Raw genomic sequence first — 16,574 nt, 5'->3', positions numbered from 1 at the left:
TTTCAACCTGCGGCCTCCCTGTTTTGGGCATGTCATTATAGGTGGAAACGTTCTAAAGTTTTCAAAAAACTCAAACTAAAGCAGAGTAAAACATGTCAGGCTGTGGAGACTGTACACAGTGTTGATAACAACACAGCTTGCATCTGATCAAATTAATAATGTGTGTGTTCATTAGATTTGGTGTGTCAATGTGCATTGACAATATTGCTGAATACTGTCTATGCTTGCAGATTGGCACATCCATGGCTACACACCTACAGTACATCTAACACACACCCATTATTAATCTGCTTCAGCTGCTTATCAACCTGCCATTTTTTTACCCTGCTGTAGTTTTTAACTTGAATTGGAAAACAAACTACAAGATCAGAATTCTATGCCCCTTCAAGTGGTTAAAGGAGTATTTCACTTTAAAACACTGCTGGGGTCATTTTAACGTCTACTCTGGCTGTAGTGAGCACCCCAGACAGTTTTTAAGTTGCTTGATTGATTGATTGAATACTTTTTAGCAGTTTGCAAAAAAACCCACAGGAAAGTAAAGTTCAATACATGGTCAGCTAAGAGGATTTAAAACACAAGTAAGCCTATGGCTTGTTTCCATTGGGGTCCTTTGTATTCAATTCATAGAGACATTTAATGACAGACAGATATACACTACTATGCAAAACATCATAATATGTATACATTTGATCAGACACCCCTTTCCTCTTATGAACCCGTTGTAACTTCAAACTCAATTTCAACCATGTCATTGAAAACACACGTCCCTGTGTATAAATAAATGAAAAAGTAAATGATAAAACACTGTCCCGTTTGAACGTCAGAATGTGTCCTGAGAAGCTTCCAGAGCAAGGTTGGACCGAACTTTCTGTATAGACAGTGTCTTTTGTTGAGGTGGTGACACAGAATGAGTGAGGTCATCAAGGCGGTCACTACCATCACCTGGGAGCGCTGGCGCCAAAATAGCGTGAAAACTTGGCAAGATGCCAAGGAACCCATGGGCAGACAGGAGCCCTCAAACATGAAAGACGGTTTGTAGATGTTCTATTTAGTGTTGGAAACTAAGTACATTTACTCAAGTACTGTACTTAATAATAATATATATTTAAATCAATACTTCTACACTTAATTGTATCTCAGAGGCATTGTACTTTTTACTTTTTACACACATTTTCAACCTATCTTCATATAGGTTTTCCTCATTATACTCATGATAATATGGTACAATCTTTTTCTACTCTGTGTCTCTCAAAGAGTCTGTGTCTCTAAGGAGGGTTGTGGGCAGTTCAGAAACCCGCCTACCAGTGACATCATCGTTAGGCAAACAAGATTTTAAAATTTTAACAACAATGGCTTCCATTATAACTTTCCAGGAATAAAAAGCCTGCAGTTTCTATAAGCTAGGATTCCCCATCAATGATGTCACTGGTAGGCGGGTTTCTGAACTGTCCACAGCCCTCCTCTGAGATAGAGACAGAGTAGACAAAGATGGTACCATATAATCATGAGCATTAGTGAGGACAAATTATATTAAGAGAGGTTGGAAATCGGTGAAGTCGTCCTTTAAGCCCCTTTTTATACTATTCAAAAAATAGCAAGTTAAAGTTTGAATACAGGCCTTTTACTTGTAAGTAAAGTATTTCTTCCACCACTGGTTCTATTATAGGGAGTCATCGGTTAGCCACATTTCCAATTGGTTCCCCTGCCTGAGAGGGCAGCAGTTACAGTATTTCTTTGAATTATTTAACTTCATATTTCAAAAGTTATTTTCACATAGGCTTAAAGCATTTCAACCTCTAAATGGGGTTGTTCATCCCATTTTTATGCACAAGATACAAATTTAAGCAGGAAAATTATGCTTGTAATTGGATTTTGAATTTGCTTGAGGGATAGTTTAATGTACCGTAGTTCAGCAAAGACAGATTTATATAATCATAATGGTGTGGTCAAGTTTTTTCCCCCCACACATATGATGCAAGTTCAGTAACATCTGGTCTTATTCTCATGTATTAATATTGAAATACTGGCATGCATTATGAGTGGATACATCTAATAGTTTCCATAATGTTGCTAGTATACCGGCAGCCTATTAAACTTCCTTGCTAGTTAGGTTAACAGTAATCTAAATTAGGTTAGATACCGTATCTAGCTAAGTTAGATACAGTATCTTAGGTTAGATACAGTCGGTATTAAGTTAGATATACGGTATCTAGTCAGGTTAGATACAGTCAGTATGATGTTAGATACAGTATTAGATACAGTCAGTATCTAGTTATGTTAGATACAGTATCTAGTTAGGTTAGATACGGTCAGTAGCTAATTATGTTAGATACAGTATCTAGGTAGTGTATCTATTTATGTTAGATAAAATGTATCTGGTAGTTATATTGTATAGTGTATTATGTTAGATACAGTGTATTAGTGTATCTATCTAGTTATGTTGATACAGTATCTAGTTAGTGTATCTATTTATGTTAGATACAATGTATCTACGGTAGTTATATTGTATCTAGGTAGTGTATTACAGTATGTTAGATACAATGTATTAGGTATTTAGTTTGGTAGTGCATAGTATAATGTTAGATCAAGTGTACCATTCAGTGTGACAGGTGTTTCATGCTCTACTGACAGTCTAGCAACACCTCAGTTCTCTACTGAACACTGCTCTGTTTATTATACAGTACAGTAGAGCTTCTTTATCAGTCTGATTGTGTGTGTGTGTGTGTGTGTGTGTGTGTGTGTGTGTGTGTGTGTGTGTGTGTGTGTGTGTGTGTGTGTGTGTGTGTGCGTGCGTGCGTGCGTGCGTGCGTGTGTGTGTGTGTGTGACACCTGCTTATGTGTTAATAGTTTTTTTCTCTCGTTATGGTTCTGCATTGTTAGCTTTTTAAAATTCTGTTTCTGCACTTTGTGATGTGATTGAGTCATATGAGACAAAAAGTGCATGTGTGTGTGCGCACGCGTGCCAGCCTGCATGTGTGCGCGCTACTGTGCCTCTATACTCTGTCAGGGACTTACGAGGCCAAAATTACAAACGGTTGCATTATTAAAACAGAGCAGAAATAACTGTTGCTTTCCTATGACTTTAACTCAAAGAGTTGGCTTTCAGGAGTGGTTCTTATAGGAAGTTATCAAAGCATGGACTTCTTTTTAATAAGAGGTTGTGAGCCAAATGGAATCTTTGTTCCAAAGCAGAACCCACTATGTGGCTACATCTCTGTGTTGTCAGATTAGAAACTGAATTTCCCGGAACAGTGGTTCTGGGAAAGTGGGGTCCGGGAACCCCCAGGGGTCCTTGAGGGGGGTCCACGTGGTCCCCAGCAAAATGTGTTAATATAGCATCACCAGTTTAACCACTTGAACCCTATTTAATAGGCTGCTTTGGCTATTTTGAAAATAGCAAATCTACAAGCTCACAATGCGTCAAGATGCGACATGTTGTGAGTTTGTAGATCTGCTGTTTGTGAACGTTTTTAAAAAATGATGGGGGAAATGTGAAAAATATTGAATAATTTTGATTTATTTAAATATGAATCTCCCTGGCACAAAATATTTTCTGATAGGGGTCTGTGGCCAAATACAGGGGTCCTTGACATGAAAATGTTTGAGAACCACTGCTCTCGAATACTATGTATACTCTTTTGTCTGTGTGTCTATTTTTTTTTTGTCGTGAGGTCTTGTTTTTCCATATGTGAAGCATAAACTGCAGTCTATTGTAGTAGGCTATAGAGCATATGGTTAAAATACTAAGGATTTGGGAATTATATATGTTTGGAACATTTTGGAAAATAACAAAAATAGCAGCTCATGATGATGCAACGTAATATGTTTTTGTGTGTGAAAAGTTGTAAAAACAAATAAAAACTATTAATAAAATGCCTATAATGACATGCCAAAATACACAAGGCACTAATGGGAGATATGAAAATGACATGGATTGCATATCCAATTAATATCCATTTAAACAAATGCTGTGTATAGCGCCTTCCCTGAAATTCCTGTAATAATGTCTAAAATAATGTATTTATTAAAATGCACTTCCTCAATAATCACGTTTCCCAACCCTATATTCTACATTTACTTCCACACCTGTAGATAATTTGTAGCCTAATACAGTGTTTCTCAAAGTGGGGTTCGGGGACCCCCAGGGGTCCTTGAGGGGGTTACAGGGGTCACAGGCAAAATGACTTGATATGGCATCAAATGTTTTTTTTTATTTAAACCACTTGCAATGCAACGCGTTTTGAGCAACAACAAAAAACTTTACAATACATTTGGGAATATTTATCTAACCCTGGAACATTTTAATAACACAAATCTTGGATGGGGGTCTCTGGCACAAAATGTTTTCAGGTGGGGGTCCGCAGCCAAATAGCGTATAGCCTATTAATTCATTTGGGGTCCCTGACATGAAAACGTTTGAGAACCACTGGGCGCCGCCTAATAGTGTTTAAACATATATTAGGCCTATTTAGGCTATTTAAATTTGGGCTATTTTAAAATAGCCGTTCTACAAGCTCACAAAGCGTCATGAATGATGCGTGACATGTTGTGAGCTTGTAAATCTGCTTTCAAAATCTTTTTTAATACATTTTAGATATATTATGATAACTTCGGCACAATAAGGTTACTTTTGGTAGGCCTATTTTAAGTATATTTTGATGCCAATACTTTTGTACTTTTACTCAAGTACATTTTACTACTATACTGTAAATCTGGAATTGTACTTACCAGAGTATTTTTACATTGCAGAATTGATACTTTAAGTAAAACATGTGAGTAGGCCTGCTTCTTCTATCACTGCATGGCATGCGGTGAGTAAAAGGCCTAATACAGGCCGATCTCGTTTTGCTGTTATAGCAGGCAACACTATTAGACCTGACACTATTAGCGCTATTCTATCCCTGTCAAACAGAAAACACACACCAGACAATGGAAGTCATGACATGCGGGGCTTTGGCGATTTCCTCAAAGTCTCAGCCGGCCCTTTAAAAAAAGACTATCATCTGAGCTAATGTTTGCTCTGTCAGTCTCCAGCTCAGGGAATAAAGCCTCAGACATAATGGCCTCCTAGGTAAGGCTGGGTTACTTTGCTTTTTCTACGGCTGTTTGCAAACGGATCGCCTTACATGCACCTCTATATACCTGGACACTTAAGCCTCATTTTAGTAGACTAGTTTACCACAGTGTGGCTTGCCAAAAAAAGTACGGCTCCCGATGAGCAGGTTGATCACGCCTTGCTGTTGATGCACTCCGCCGTCGGTGTGTGAATAATGCGTGTGCTGTGTGGTGCGTGATTGATTGGGCACTAAAGCATTAAAGCGCGTTGAATAGACTAAAGAGTTATAGCTATATAATAGCCGTGGTGGAAGAAGTACTCACATGTTTTACTTAAGTAAAAGTATCAATACTGCAATGTGTAGTGTAATCTAGTGGCAGCTATATGGTATACATTTGTATTGATTTCGAAAATCAATCAATGTGTTATTATTTTTCTTTGTGTGTAGGCCTACCTGTTCTTTCTCTCCCATAAAATGAAATAAAAATATACTGAAAATAAATAAATACTGCAATGTAGAAATAATAAAAGTAAAAGTATGGAATAAAACATTTACTTGAGTAAAAGTTCAAAAGTATTACAGTACAGTGTGCATTATCACCTCTATTAACAATCAGAGATAGTTTAGCCTAAACATCCTGTCACACATGCAGGGCATATAGGCCTATAGGCTAAAAGCCTGCTTATTTTATTCCAAAGTTTTGGTCTGTATAATATAGCATATTGTAATTATTTTTATTGCCACGAATAAAACATGTAGTTCTTGAGTAGACTTGAGAAAATCCTTTACTGCATGTAAGCCCTTTGCAAAATAAATATAGGCCTACCTTTGTCATTTAGACAAAGGTAGGCCTATTGTGGTTTGTTTCTCCATTCACTGAACACTGATGGCCTTCGTGAAATCCTTAATCAATTAATCCACTTCATTCCCAGTTTCCGAAACATTTCGCCCATTAATGTTACACTAGAAACGTACAGGTATTTTTTTTATTACATTGTTGTTGTTGTTGTTGTTGTTGTTGTTTTTTCTTTAATGGTGACTTTTGTTGCCTCCTGCGTGGTTTCTTTGAAAAGACCCACTGCAGTGCCAGTCATTAGGCTCTAAAATGATATTTCCCTTCCCCTGGGTCGGGCCGTGTATAAATCTCAACTCGTCCCAGCGCTCATAGGCTAATAGATTATCCAAAGATCAGTGGTGGAAAAAGTAGGCTACTCACAGTTTTTACTTATGTAAAAGTATCAATATACCCTAGAAATAGTCTGTTACAAGTACAAGTCCGGTATTGAAAATGTACTTGAGTAAGTACAAAAGTATTCTTCAAACTAGGGGAGGTCCAATTTAAGGCCCGCTCTAAAAGCTAACACAATGTGTCTCGATGTGGCGCGTTGTTAGCTTGTAGATCAGTTCTTTTGGGCAATTAAGCGACGCCCTCGGCTCGCTTCGCGCGATGGGGTGTGAATCAATTAAGCAAACGTCTTTTGCAAGGCTCGTGAAAAGAGAGGCTCGTGCGACCCGACCATGGCACGAGGCCGAGAGAGAGAGAGAGAGAGAGAGAGAGAGAGAGAGAGAGAGAGAGAGAGAGAGAGAGAGAGGGAGAGAGGGAGGGAGAGATTGCATCTCTAGAGGCGCATCATTAACTACACATTAATCTGCTTGGATAGACATTAAACGGAAAATAATTAGGATACACACACACACACACACACACACACACACACACACACACACACACACACACACACACACACACACACACACACACACACACACACACACACACACACACATATATATATATATATATATGTATATATATATATAGCCTATATATATATATATATATATATACATATACACACAAATAATTGTTTAATCATGAATCATGTAATTTGAAATGTGTAATTACATAATAATTAACAATGAACAAGAACAATTGATTAACACATTTTGTTAACTCTTTCCCACACATCCATCTCCTTAACACATAGACTTGTTTTTTTGCATGCCCTTTATTAAGCACAGTTATAGAAAAATATACTTACAGCTTTGCCGATATATAGCCTAACTTTACAAAAAATGTACAACGTTCCAATGGGATTTCAGGTTTCGCCTTTCAAGTCATCAGTTATGGAACACTTGATCAAGAGAGTCTGATGGAAATGCAAACTAGTTTAATTTAAATGTTTCTCAGTTGCTCCCAAAATTCTGATTACAGAGCTGCCTACTCCGTAAAAAATATAAATGCAATAAAACACTGTCTCTCAACGTCGGGTTTGGGGACCAACAGGGGTCCAAATGGACCCTTATGGGTAGTGTACAAATGGAACCAAATGGAGTTGGGGTCCCAGAGATAAAAAATAATAATCCTTGAAATTGGAAAGGTAGAGAATCAGGGAAAGACCACATGACCTTGCGTATTACGTCACTTTAACGTCCCATATGGTCCATGTGTGTGATTCGTGGTGAAGTGTCCCATACAGTTAGAATGCCCCAATAAGTCAGACGGGTGATTTCTTGGGATGGACGTCCCAATAAGTCAAACGTTGACTGAAAGGGGGGGGGGGGGCAAATACGGCTAGGCATGTTGACTAGGGGGGATATGAGTTACGATTCTGTGACAGAATGTCACAGAATGTCCAGATAGGGACATCATTTCTGTTCCTATCAGGACATTAACTAGAACTGCGCTCAGTCGGCTGAAACGGACTTCACAACATTCGGCACTGTGACTCGCTCTCCTAAAGCCTCGTTTATACGTGGTTGCATGCTGTTGTTGCATTCGTGACGCCTGGTGAGCTTGTAGATCTGCTATTTACTGAGCACGACACCAGCACGCAACTAAGTAGGCTAAATGGGGCTTAACGGCTCACTCGCCGGCGGTGCCTCTCGTGGCTGAAGTCCGCTTTGGGCGGAGCGCCGCGGTCGTTTTAACAGTTTTTTGGCAGACCCCTTGAAAAACCGTAAAGACCCTTTTACGTCTTGGGTCTGAGAACTGCACTTCCGCTTTCCTGGAGTACAGAAGTGCCTTGACATGTTTGCCCCCCCTTCCAGTCACCTTTTGACTTCTTGGGATGTCTGTCCCCAAGAAGTCACAAAGATGTTTTGAGGAGTGAGAGAGTGTTGCAACAGAGAAATGAGAGGCTGGTCAGGAGGCTATAATGGACAGAGAGACATGGGGGTTTTGCTGGTCACAGTGGTCAGGAGGCTGTAGTGGACAGAGAGAGGGCAGCGTGGTGATGAAGGCCGTCCTGATGATGATGATGATGATGGTGCTTGTTTAAAGGACTGGGGGGCTTTCTGCTGCCTGTGGGCAAAGACAAAAAAAAGTCATCATCATCATTGTCATCATCGTCATCATCATCTCCTTTGGAGTTGTCAACCAGATCTCATTTCATCATTGCGCTTTATTAATTTTTTTAAATTACACGCACGCACGCACGCACGCACGCACGCACGCACGCACGCACGCGCGCGCGCGTGCGCGCGCGCGCACACACACACACACAGTCTCTCGTGGGACTAACACGTTTGAGGCAACTTTTATGTTGCCTCAAATATAGGCTAAATTAACAAAACGTAAAATACTGGAAAGTATGAGTAAAGAATTAGCAACCTTTCCTGCACAATAAAATCCAGAGTAATTTAACTTGGAGCGTGTGTACAAATGGTATTTATACACACTTGGATTGAATGAAAATTAGGAATTTGTATCTTTAACTGGAGATGCTGCTATTTTGTTTAAATTGGGTGTGCCAGGGCTGTTATTTATAAAACTGAATTTCATGCAGTTTCTCTCTATCCTCCTATAAAAATAAAGCAAAATGACTTTCTAAAAAAGTTTACACTTTTTATTATATTTAGAGAGACAGCTAAATAATTCAAAAACAAACAAACAAACTGAATGAAAAGCAGGTGCATAAATCCAGACTTACTCTCTCTAGCAGAGTGTTTAAAAGACATGTGAGGTGTGAGGACGTCTCCTGCAGCAGCACTGGGGAGGTGGCTCAATCCTTGGTTCTGGGGCTGGGAGGAGGACCAGTAGGCCCCAGCTGAGGCCCCATACACTCCGTACTGGGACGGCGAGGAGTAGGCACAGGCTGGGACGTAACCGCTGAGGTTAGATGGAGACTGAGAAACAAGAACAGAGGAAGGATTTAAAGTAAAAAAAAAAGAAGGAAAAAAAGTGAAATAGCTGTATAATCGCAATAGAGTGTTTGTTCAGTAACAGTGGCCTTCCAGCTCTTTAGTAAACAAAAAACTCACAAAATTGGAACCGGAACACTATCAAATTGGAGCTGCACCCTCCTGATTGTAAAAAATATATATATATTCTATTTATTAAAGAGCTTGAGCTTGAGATTGATTGATTGATTGATTGATTGATTGATTGATTGATTGAATACTTTATTAACAGTTTGCAATTTGTACAGAGGTATGGTTTACATTGATTGTTAAAAGGATAATACAAAAAGCCCTATAGGGCTTGTTTCCATTGTGGTCCTGTGTAATGCTTCAATTCATTTAAAGACATACAATAATATACAATAATAAACAAGATCATAGGGGGCTTTTCCAGGACCATTTACAAATTGCAGACAGGTGCTCTTTTATGGCGGTTTTGAAGGAGGGTAAGGAGAGACGGTGAGACCTGTTATAGGCCTACTTGGTGATTAGCCTATTAGAGCCATAGCTTTTTTAACAAAAACATATTTGTTGTACCATAAAATATCACTTGCCTTCAACCACTTTCAACCTGGCGTCCCTGTAATGTTTGGGCAATGAATATTTATATTCATAGGCGAAACTATTGCTGCTGTTGTATTTTTGATTTGGCCCAAATGAAAAAATTGTGAGAGATCCCCAAATCATTTGGGGACTTTGACATTGATTTGTCTTTAATTTCCACCCCTCCATCCATTGAGACATTTCTTTCTTTCCTCTTTATATTTCTACTGACCAAAGGACAGTGGACCTGACCCAGCTGGAAATTGATACCCTATGCTAGATTTTGTAGGCTGGCTACTTTGCCATCATACAAGAGTTTCACACAATTTACAAAAGTAGATAAATTAGCCGATCAAGCAAAAAAAAATGAAGCATTTTGTCATTTGTTATTATGTCTCTGTTTTTTATAAATATTGAAACTATATAATAACTACATTGGATCCATGCAAATTGGAACACATGGTTCTTTTTCTATGATTTCTTTCCTGAAAGGATAGTTGTTGTTTTTTGGACAAGGTACAATATTAAAGATGTCATAGGTAATGCCCCAACTTACAGAACATATTTAAGCCCTCTTTTATTTTTCTTAAGGACATTTTTAAGACACCTCTTTATCTGCCCCAACTTACAGAACATATTTAAGCCCTCTTTTATTTTTCTTAAGGACATTTTTAAGACACCTCTTTATCTGCCCCCCCCCCCCCCCCCAGAAATAAATAATAAATAAAGAAAAGAAGGACAAAATAAAGAAAAGGGCTAGTGGTGAAGTTCTTATTGATGCTGTTATTAATTGAACAAACATTCCACTCTTCACTAGCTGCCTCGACGCCTTAACTGAAAACAATAACGTATGTAGGCCTACCTGGGAGTACTTTATGTCTTCTGTGGATGATTTGTCTATTATTCCATTCACACCGGTAGCAAACGGTGCTCGGTTAACGTTGGCCCACTCCTCCATTTTGGGCGAGTATCCTTCGGATCCAGCAGCTACGGCTGTGGAAAAATATGCAGGGACATTTTAATGGTGAAAAATTGGGCTTTTTATAATAGCCTAGCGGGCCAGTGGTTCCAAAACCTTTTTTAGCTCGAGAAATGTGTCTCCCCAGGACCCAAGCATCGCATCGCTACATGTTGTGAGCTTGTAGATATTACAATAGCTATTTATATAGCTATTTACACTACTTCTTTAAACATTAGTTTTCTAATTTATGGAATTTTAAAATGTTTTGAAATAATAATAATAAAAAACAAAAAGGAAACAAAAATAAAGGGATATTTAATCGTGACCCATAAAAAAATCGTCCACGACCCACAAATGGGTCTCGACCCGGTGTTTGGGAAACAGTGCAGGCTTTATAACGCAACATTACAACTTATACTCTCTCGAGACTGCATCTGCATGCCATATACAGGCCTACTTACTATCAAAATCTAAATGGTGAATGTGGATTTAATGTTTATTCCATGTTTACTGGAAATGACACTGAAGTGTAACTTATATTTAGCTAGAAATTGAAATGGCGCTTCTATTGTTAGACCCATCGGGTCCACTTGGGTTCAGACATGCATTTGAGGTAGAAAATTCCTCAGACTCAGCCCAGCCTGCAGTGCGTTTTATGTTAAACAGATGTTTTTATTTAAGCATTTACGGGGGAGATTCTAGGTTAACAAGACGCATGCAAAAAACTTTAGCCATCGAACAGAATCCCATATTATACCTGAAGTAGTGTCTCTTATAAGCGGGCCTATAGCCTAGTCATCCATTAAGACCTGAGGCCGATTCTACAAATGTCTTCTAACAGTTTTCTGAAAAACGTATGCTTCTATATCACTGGTTGTCAAACCTTTTCATGTCAAGGACCCCAAAAAGTATGTGTATTTGGCCACGGACCCCCATCTCAAAATATTTTTGTTCCAGGGATGCAGAAGCAAAGATTTGAGTTAAAAATGTGCAAAGCACATTTTCACGATTTTAAAAAAAATAGCTCATAGCGCGCACTGTTGCCATGCTATGAGCTTGTACATCTACTATTTTTGAATAGCCAAAGACATCTAAAATGACACAGATGCTTTCCCGGTTGTGAGAGAATCTCAACGACATACATGTTTTAACCTTAAATACTAAACACCTTTTGTAAATGTATTCTGAATGTGGCATATATTCTTACGGAAGCAAGCTGATATGTTATTTTATCCCTGTGTCTTGCAAATGCAATGTGAATTTTTATAGATACTAGATTGTAATCGTGAGAATCCAAATTGTCTACCGGTCGGCCTATTTATGGTTAAAATAGCTTTTGTATTAATCTGAACATTAGACGTTAAGATAAAGATAAGATAAAGAAAGATAAAAACAACGTTTTTATATCTTTTCCAGAGTGAGTTAATGATTAAGCATAAAAAGCTTTATTCCTCAAGGACTGCGGGAATATAGGCTAATAATAATTATTATTATTATGATTATGATTATTATGAATTATGATTATCATTATTATCATTATTATAACGAGTTCAATTCCCCTTTGCAGTCCTCATCTATTCTCCATGGCTAAATCATTTACATTTATTAATCGACTGCATTAGCTTGAACATACAAATAAGTTTTGATGCATGTTTCTATTCGTGCTATATTTTAAATAGACCACCTGACCACGGCAGATAAAGATTTATTTCATATGTCATGTCTGCAGGTTTTGAACTTGTAATTCGTGTGCCACAGGCACAGCTCAAGGAAACGAATGATTTGGCAACAGGTTTGAAATTATCACGTTAGCCAACTTGGGAATTCAACTTAAAACCAAGCAATGAAATATGTAACCAGAAAACATCTCTCATTTTAGACTTTAACCACTTTAACCATATTTTATACTCTGGGTATTCAAAAATAGCTCATAGTGGCACTATGAGCTTGTAGATCTGCTATTTTTGAAAAATCAATGTGTGCAAATCTTTGAACATAATATAGTCTTTGTTGAATCGAACATTTTTAACTCAAATATTTGTTTCTGGGGGTCCCTGGAACAAAATATTTTAGATGCGGGTCCACGGCCAAAATATTGACATCAAAACGTTTGAGCACCACTGAGCAACATAGGTTTTTGCAGAAAACTGCTAGGATTCAGAAGACATTTTTAGAATCGGGTCTTGCAGGTCTTACAGGGTTAAATAAATCCACCATTAATTCCAACCAACCTGCAGGGTCCATGAACGCCCGGATACCGAGGATGTTGGTGACCGTGTGCACTGAGGGCCAACAAGCCCGGGAGAGGCCATGAACTGGCCCCCCGCCGGGCCCGCCGCTGCCGATCTTACCCCCCGCGGTGGGCGACATGGCCCCCGGGTAGGAGGCATAGGGGTACATGTGGTTATAGGGAGACAGCTGAGGTCCAGGATGATGATGATGAGTCGGCTTACCGCCGCCGTCCTCATCATAGGGACCGCCGGGCTGGGAAAGACTCCCGATCTTGTTCCTCAGAATGCGGCTGATGGAGCTGACCGACGGGACGTTGTACTTGTCGCACACGGCGTCCGAGAGCAGCCGGTCGCGGATCTCCCACGCGAATATCCCCGGGTCGCCGTGCTTGTAGTCCCGGATGCTCTTCACCACGTTGGGCGTGGTGACGCGGGGCTTGCTGCCGCCGATGGCGCCCGGCAGGATGGAGCCCGTGTCGTGGTAGCGCGCCAGGATCTTGCTCACGCAGCCGTGCGAGACGCGCAGCTGCCGGCTGATGTCGCACGGGCGGATGCCGAGCTGCGCCAGCTCCACGATCCGGATCCGCACGGCGTTGGGGAGAGGCCGGCCGTTGACGAACACGCCGCCGAGCTGGTTCACCTCGCCGTAGGTCTGATCTGCATGAGGCGAGGACCGCGGCGTGGTGGTTAGTAGTGGTAGGTAGTAGGCCTACACATCATGATGAAGTGACTGTTCACAGCAGCAAGATTCGTGAGTTGCTGTGATAGGAGAAGGATATCAAACGGAACACAACCACCCTAAAGACTAATCATTGTGTATATTCCGGCACTATACCTGCACCCAGTGATCTTGGTACATAGAAATTGATCTATTGAAGATTCTGACTTTCAAATGTACATATTTTTTGTTTTGATTGTATTGCTGTATTGTTGTATTGTGCTTTCTGCTTTGGCAATGTAAACGTATGTTTTCTCATGCCAATAAAGCCCTTTGAATTGAAAATTGAATTGACTGTTTCAATTTAAGGACTTTTTAAAGACCTTTTTTAATACCTAAAAAAAAGGAAAGTAAAGAAAGGAGAAAAAAATACCACTAGGCTACTGCATCAAAAGTAATCAACAAACTAAAAACTGGTCGAACCAAAATTGAGAAATAATATAAGAAAGACGCAAATATTGTGAGAAAATAGCAGATCTACAAGCTCACAACGGCAACACAAGGCGTTGTGAGCTTGTAGATCTGCTATTTTCACAAGATTTCACAATATTTATCTGAGTCAAACAAAATATATATTAAAAAAAACACAACACAACACAGCTTACACAACACACCACACATCAGAATCGAATAGTGTTCACGTAGAAATGTCTGTAAAGTGCCTCTACAACGAACCTTTTAACTTTAGCCTATTTTTTGCCAGACTTAGCAGGAAAGGTGATAAATAATACTTGGTTGTGTGCCATATTGCATAATACTGAAAATATAGCAGACCTATACAAGTTCAGTGCGTTGTTCCGCAAAGCATTGTGAGCTTGTAGATCAGCTCTTTTCAGTGCACCACATAGGATAGGTGGGCACCAAGGAAGAGTTGGGCACCTCATGGGTTTGGGTGTTAAATTGGCTATTTCTTCCCCAAAATGTTAAAAAATAAAGTAGGCTATTTGAAAAATATTTTTAAGTAAAGTTAAGTATACATGATTAGAGCAATTCGACAATTAAGGTCTAAAATGGCTACAAAACCTGTATATCCAGTCATTTTAAGTCTGATAATGATGTCATGTTCACATCATTGCAATGCATATACTTTACATTACTTAAGACTCTCTCTCTCACCCCACCTATCCTGTATCCCATGCAAACAAGTATTTAATTGTATTTTAATGCGTAAAATGCGATTTAGAGCCTGTAACCACGGGCCTGATAGTTTACTGTAACGCCCCGTTGTGTACAATAGGCGCTTCTACAGCCATAATGCAGTGCAAAGGAGGCTCTACTTTGAGTTATATCTTGCGGTTAAATTATGCAAATCTACAAGGTTAGGCTACTTTACCCATTGGCTCCGCTTCCGTCACCAGTGGTGGAGGAACGTCTGTCTCTGCATTAGACGTGGATTAAAGTCCAAGCGACGACGCGTTTCACACGGACTGAGATGATCGTCCTCGCCATGGAGACTGAATGGACGAATGTCCATCCTGGAGCTTGGAGGCTTCGAGGGATTTAGAATGTGAGGCGTCCTCTGTTTTACGTCAGTGGCGTTCGGATGAGCTAAACGTCTGTTTGGTCACTGGGTCTGGTAACCGTGACATCATCAACTTGGGACAGGCATTGTCCCGCTTAAAAGATGAACTATTTCTAAAAATAAATACAATATTTAAGGTGTTTTACATTTTTTTAGAGGGCAATTATAATGTATTAAGGTATATAAGGCTTATTAGCCATGCAGGGATCCTTTTAAGACAGATTCAACCATACAGTAGTTTCCCTAAGGCGGAGCCTAAATTAGGCTATAGTCTTCTACGTGGTTCCCAAACCTAAAAAAAAATAGTTGTTTTTAATTGATGAAAAGTTGTGATTTAAAAAAAATGTATAGGAAGCAAAACAAAAAAAAACATTAAAATTGGTCTGCGACCCAAACATGGTTCCCGACCCACTGTTTGGGAAACAATGTTCCTCTAGCTGTCCCATTTGGAGAGGTTGACGACGGCAATTTGTCAAACGGGGTCGAGGTGAACAATATAGTCTGTTGCCCTCGAAAAGTTCACACGACTTTGCCGTTTAGAATCAATTAAATGTCTGTAAAAGTATTCATTCAGAAAGTAAACTGACAACTGATTCAGTGCATTTTTCTTGTGGTCCATTGGTCCAAATATCTCTAAATTGGTTTATTACCTACTGTTTAATTCTGCCCGTGATGGTGTCTTTCCAAAGCCTCCTATAATATATTCTACACACTACTGTAATGCTATAAAATGGAGCTAAAAGCTAATTTCACTTGGCATAACAGTTTATTTGTTTCTGATTAAACGCCCTGGACTTGTAATAGGCCTTATTTGCATTTGATCAAGGCATCAGGCTTTTTAAAAGATGTGTCAGCTGATGTGAGCTCACGGCTTCATTACAGAGAAGTGAGAGAACATGGCTCGGTACCAAATAACTTTGAACGTACACTTTTGAAATAAAGCGTTCAAATTGCCGTTCATTTGCAGCAGCTTTATTCTTCGTGCATGCGATTTCAGATATGGTCTATATAATTTAGGCCTAATTAATATTTTAGGTTGAATTGCATTTAAAAAATATGAATCAGTTGTCTTTTCACAATTCTTGCAGGCTACTTAGAAAGCATGAGTAGGCCTACAATTTGATAACATTCCCTCTTGTCTTTGCTCTATCTTCACCTAAAATAGCGACCTAAGCTTGCGGTTTGGCAATTTTTGCTTAATGTTAGCCCCGCTGCCCCACTATATGGATGCTAGGTTTCAAGTGGTTAATCACTTCTTAATAATCCATATTATAGACTTTGTTGACTGTGGTCCCTTTAATAGCTTGGTCCCCTACTCTTTTCCCCCCCTTGGCCCTGGGTCTAGATATAGTCTGATAAT

General features: G+C 39.4%; 1 protein-coding gene across 2 annotated transcripts; it reads right to left on the bottom strand.

Moving 5' to 3' along the window:
- Positions 1–7,047: 7,047 nt before the first annotated feature.
- Positions 7,048–15,207, bottom strand: LOC308103937 (paired box protein Pax-1-like). 2 transcript variants are annotated; one of them, XR_013934777.1, is made up of 6 exons: positions 15,026–15,207; positions 12,975–13,631; positions 10,645–10,775; positions 8,990–9,185; positions 7,921–8,361; positions 7,048–7,669 (listed from the first exon to the last, which is right to left on the bottom strand). XR_013934777.1 is itself a non-coding variant. In XM_080454151.1 (5 exons), the coding sequence occupies exons 1-5, from the start codon at positions 15,027–15,029 to the stop codon at positions 8,255–8,257; spliced, it is 1,095 nt and encodes a 364-aa protein (XP_080310277.1). In that variant the 5' UTR covers positions 15,030–15,207; the 3' UTR covers positions 7,048–8,254. The 2 variants fall into 2 exon arrangements, 1 of the variants encoding a protein (XP_080310277.1); XM_080454151.1 differs by having other exon boundaries at positions 7,048–8,361.
- Between the last annotated feature and the right edge of the window lie 1,367 nt (positions 15,208–16,574).

This window comes from Gymnoscopelus braueri (genome assembly GCF_963280865.1).
Source record: "Gymnoscopelus braueri genome assembly, chromosome: 16".
Lineage (NCBI taxonomy): Eukaryota > Metazoa > Chordata > Actinopteri > Myctophiformes > Myctophidae > Gymnoscopelus > Gymnoscopelus braueri.
Note: the sequence above shows the minus strand (reverse complement) of the source record. Positions and strands in the feature narration are given on the sequence as shown.

Coding starts and splice junctions, on each gene's coding strand:
- LOC308103937 (XM_080454151.1), bottom strand. Junction 9,186..10,644: donor AAGACATAAAGTACTCCCAG/GTAGGCCTACAT, acceptor CTTGTTTCTCAG/TCTCCATCTAACCTCAGCGG. Junction 8,362..8,989: donor TAAACACTCTGCTAGAGAGA/GTAAGTCTGGAT, acceptor CTTTGCCCACAG/GCAGCAGAAAGCCCCCCAGT.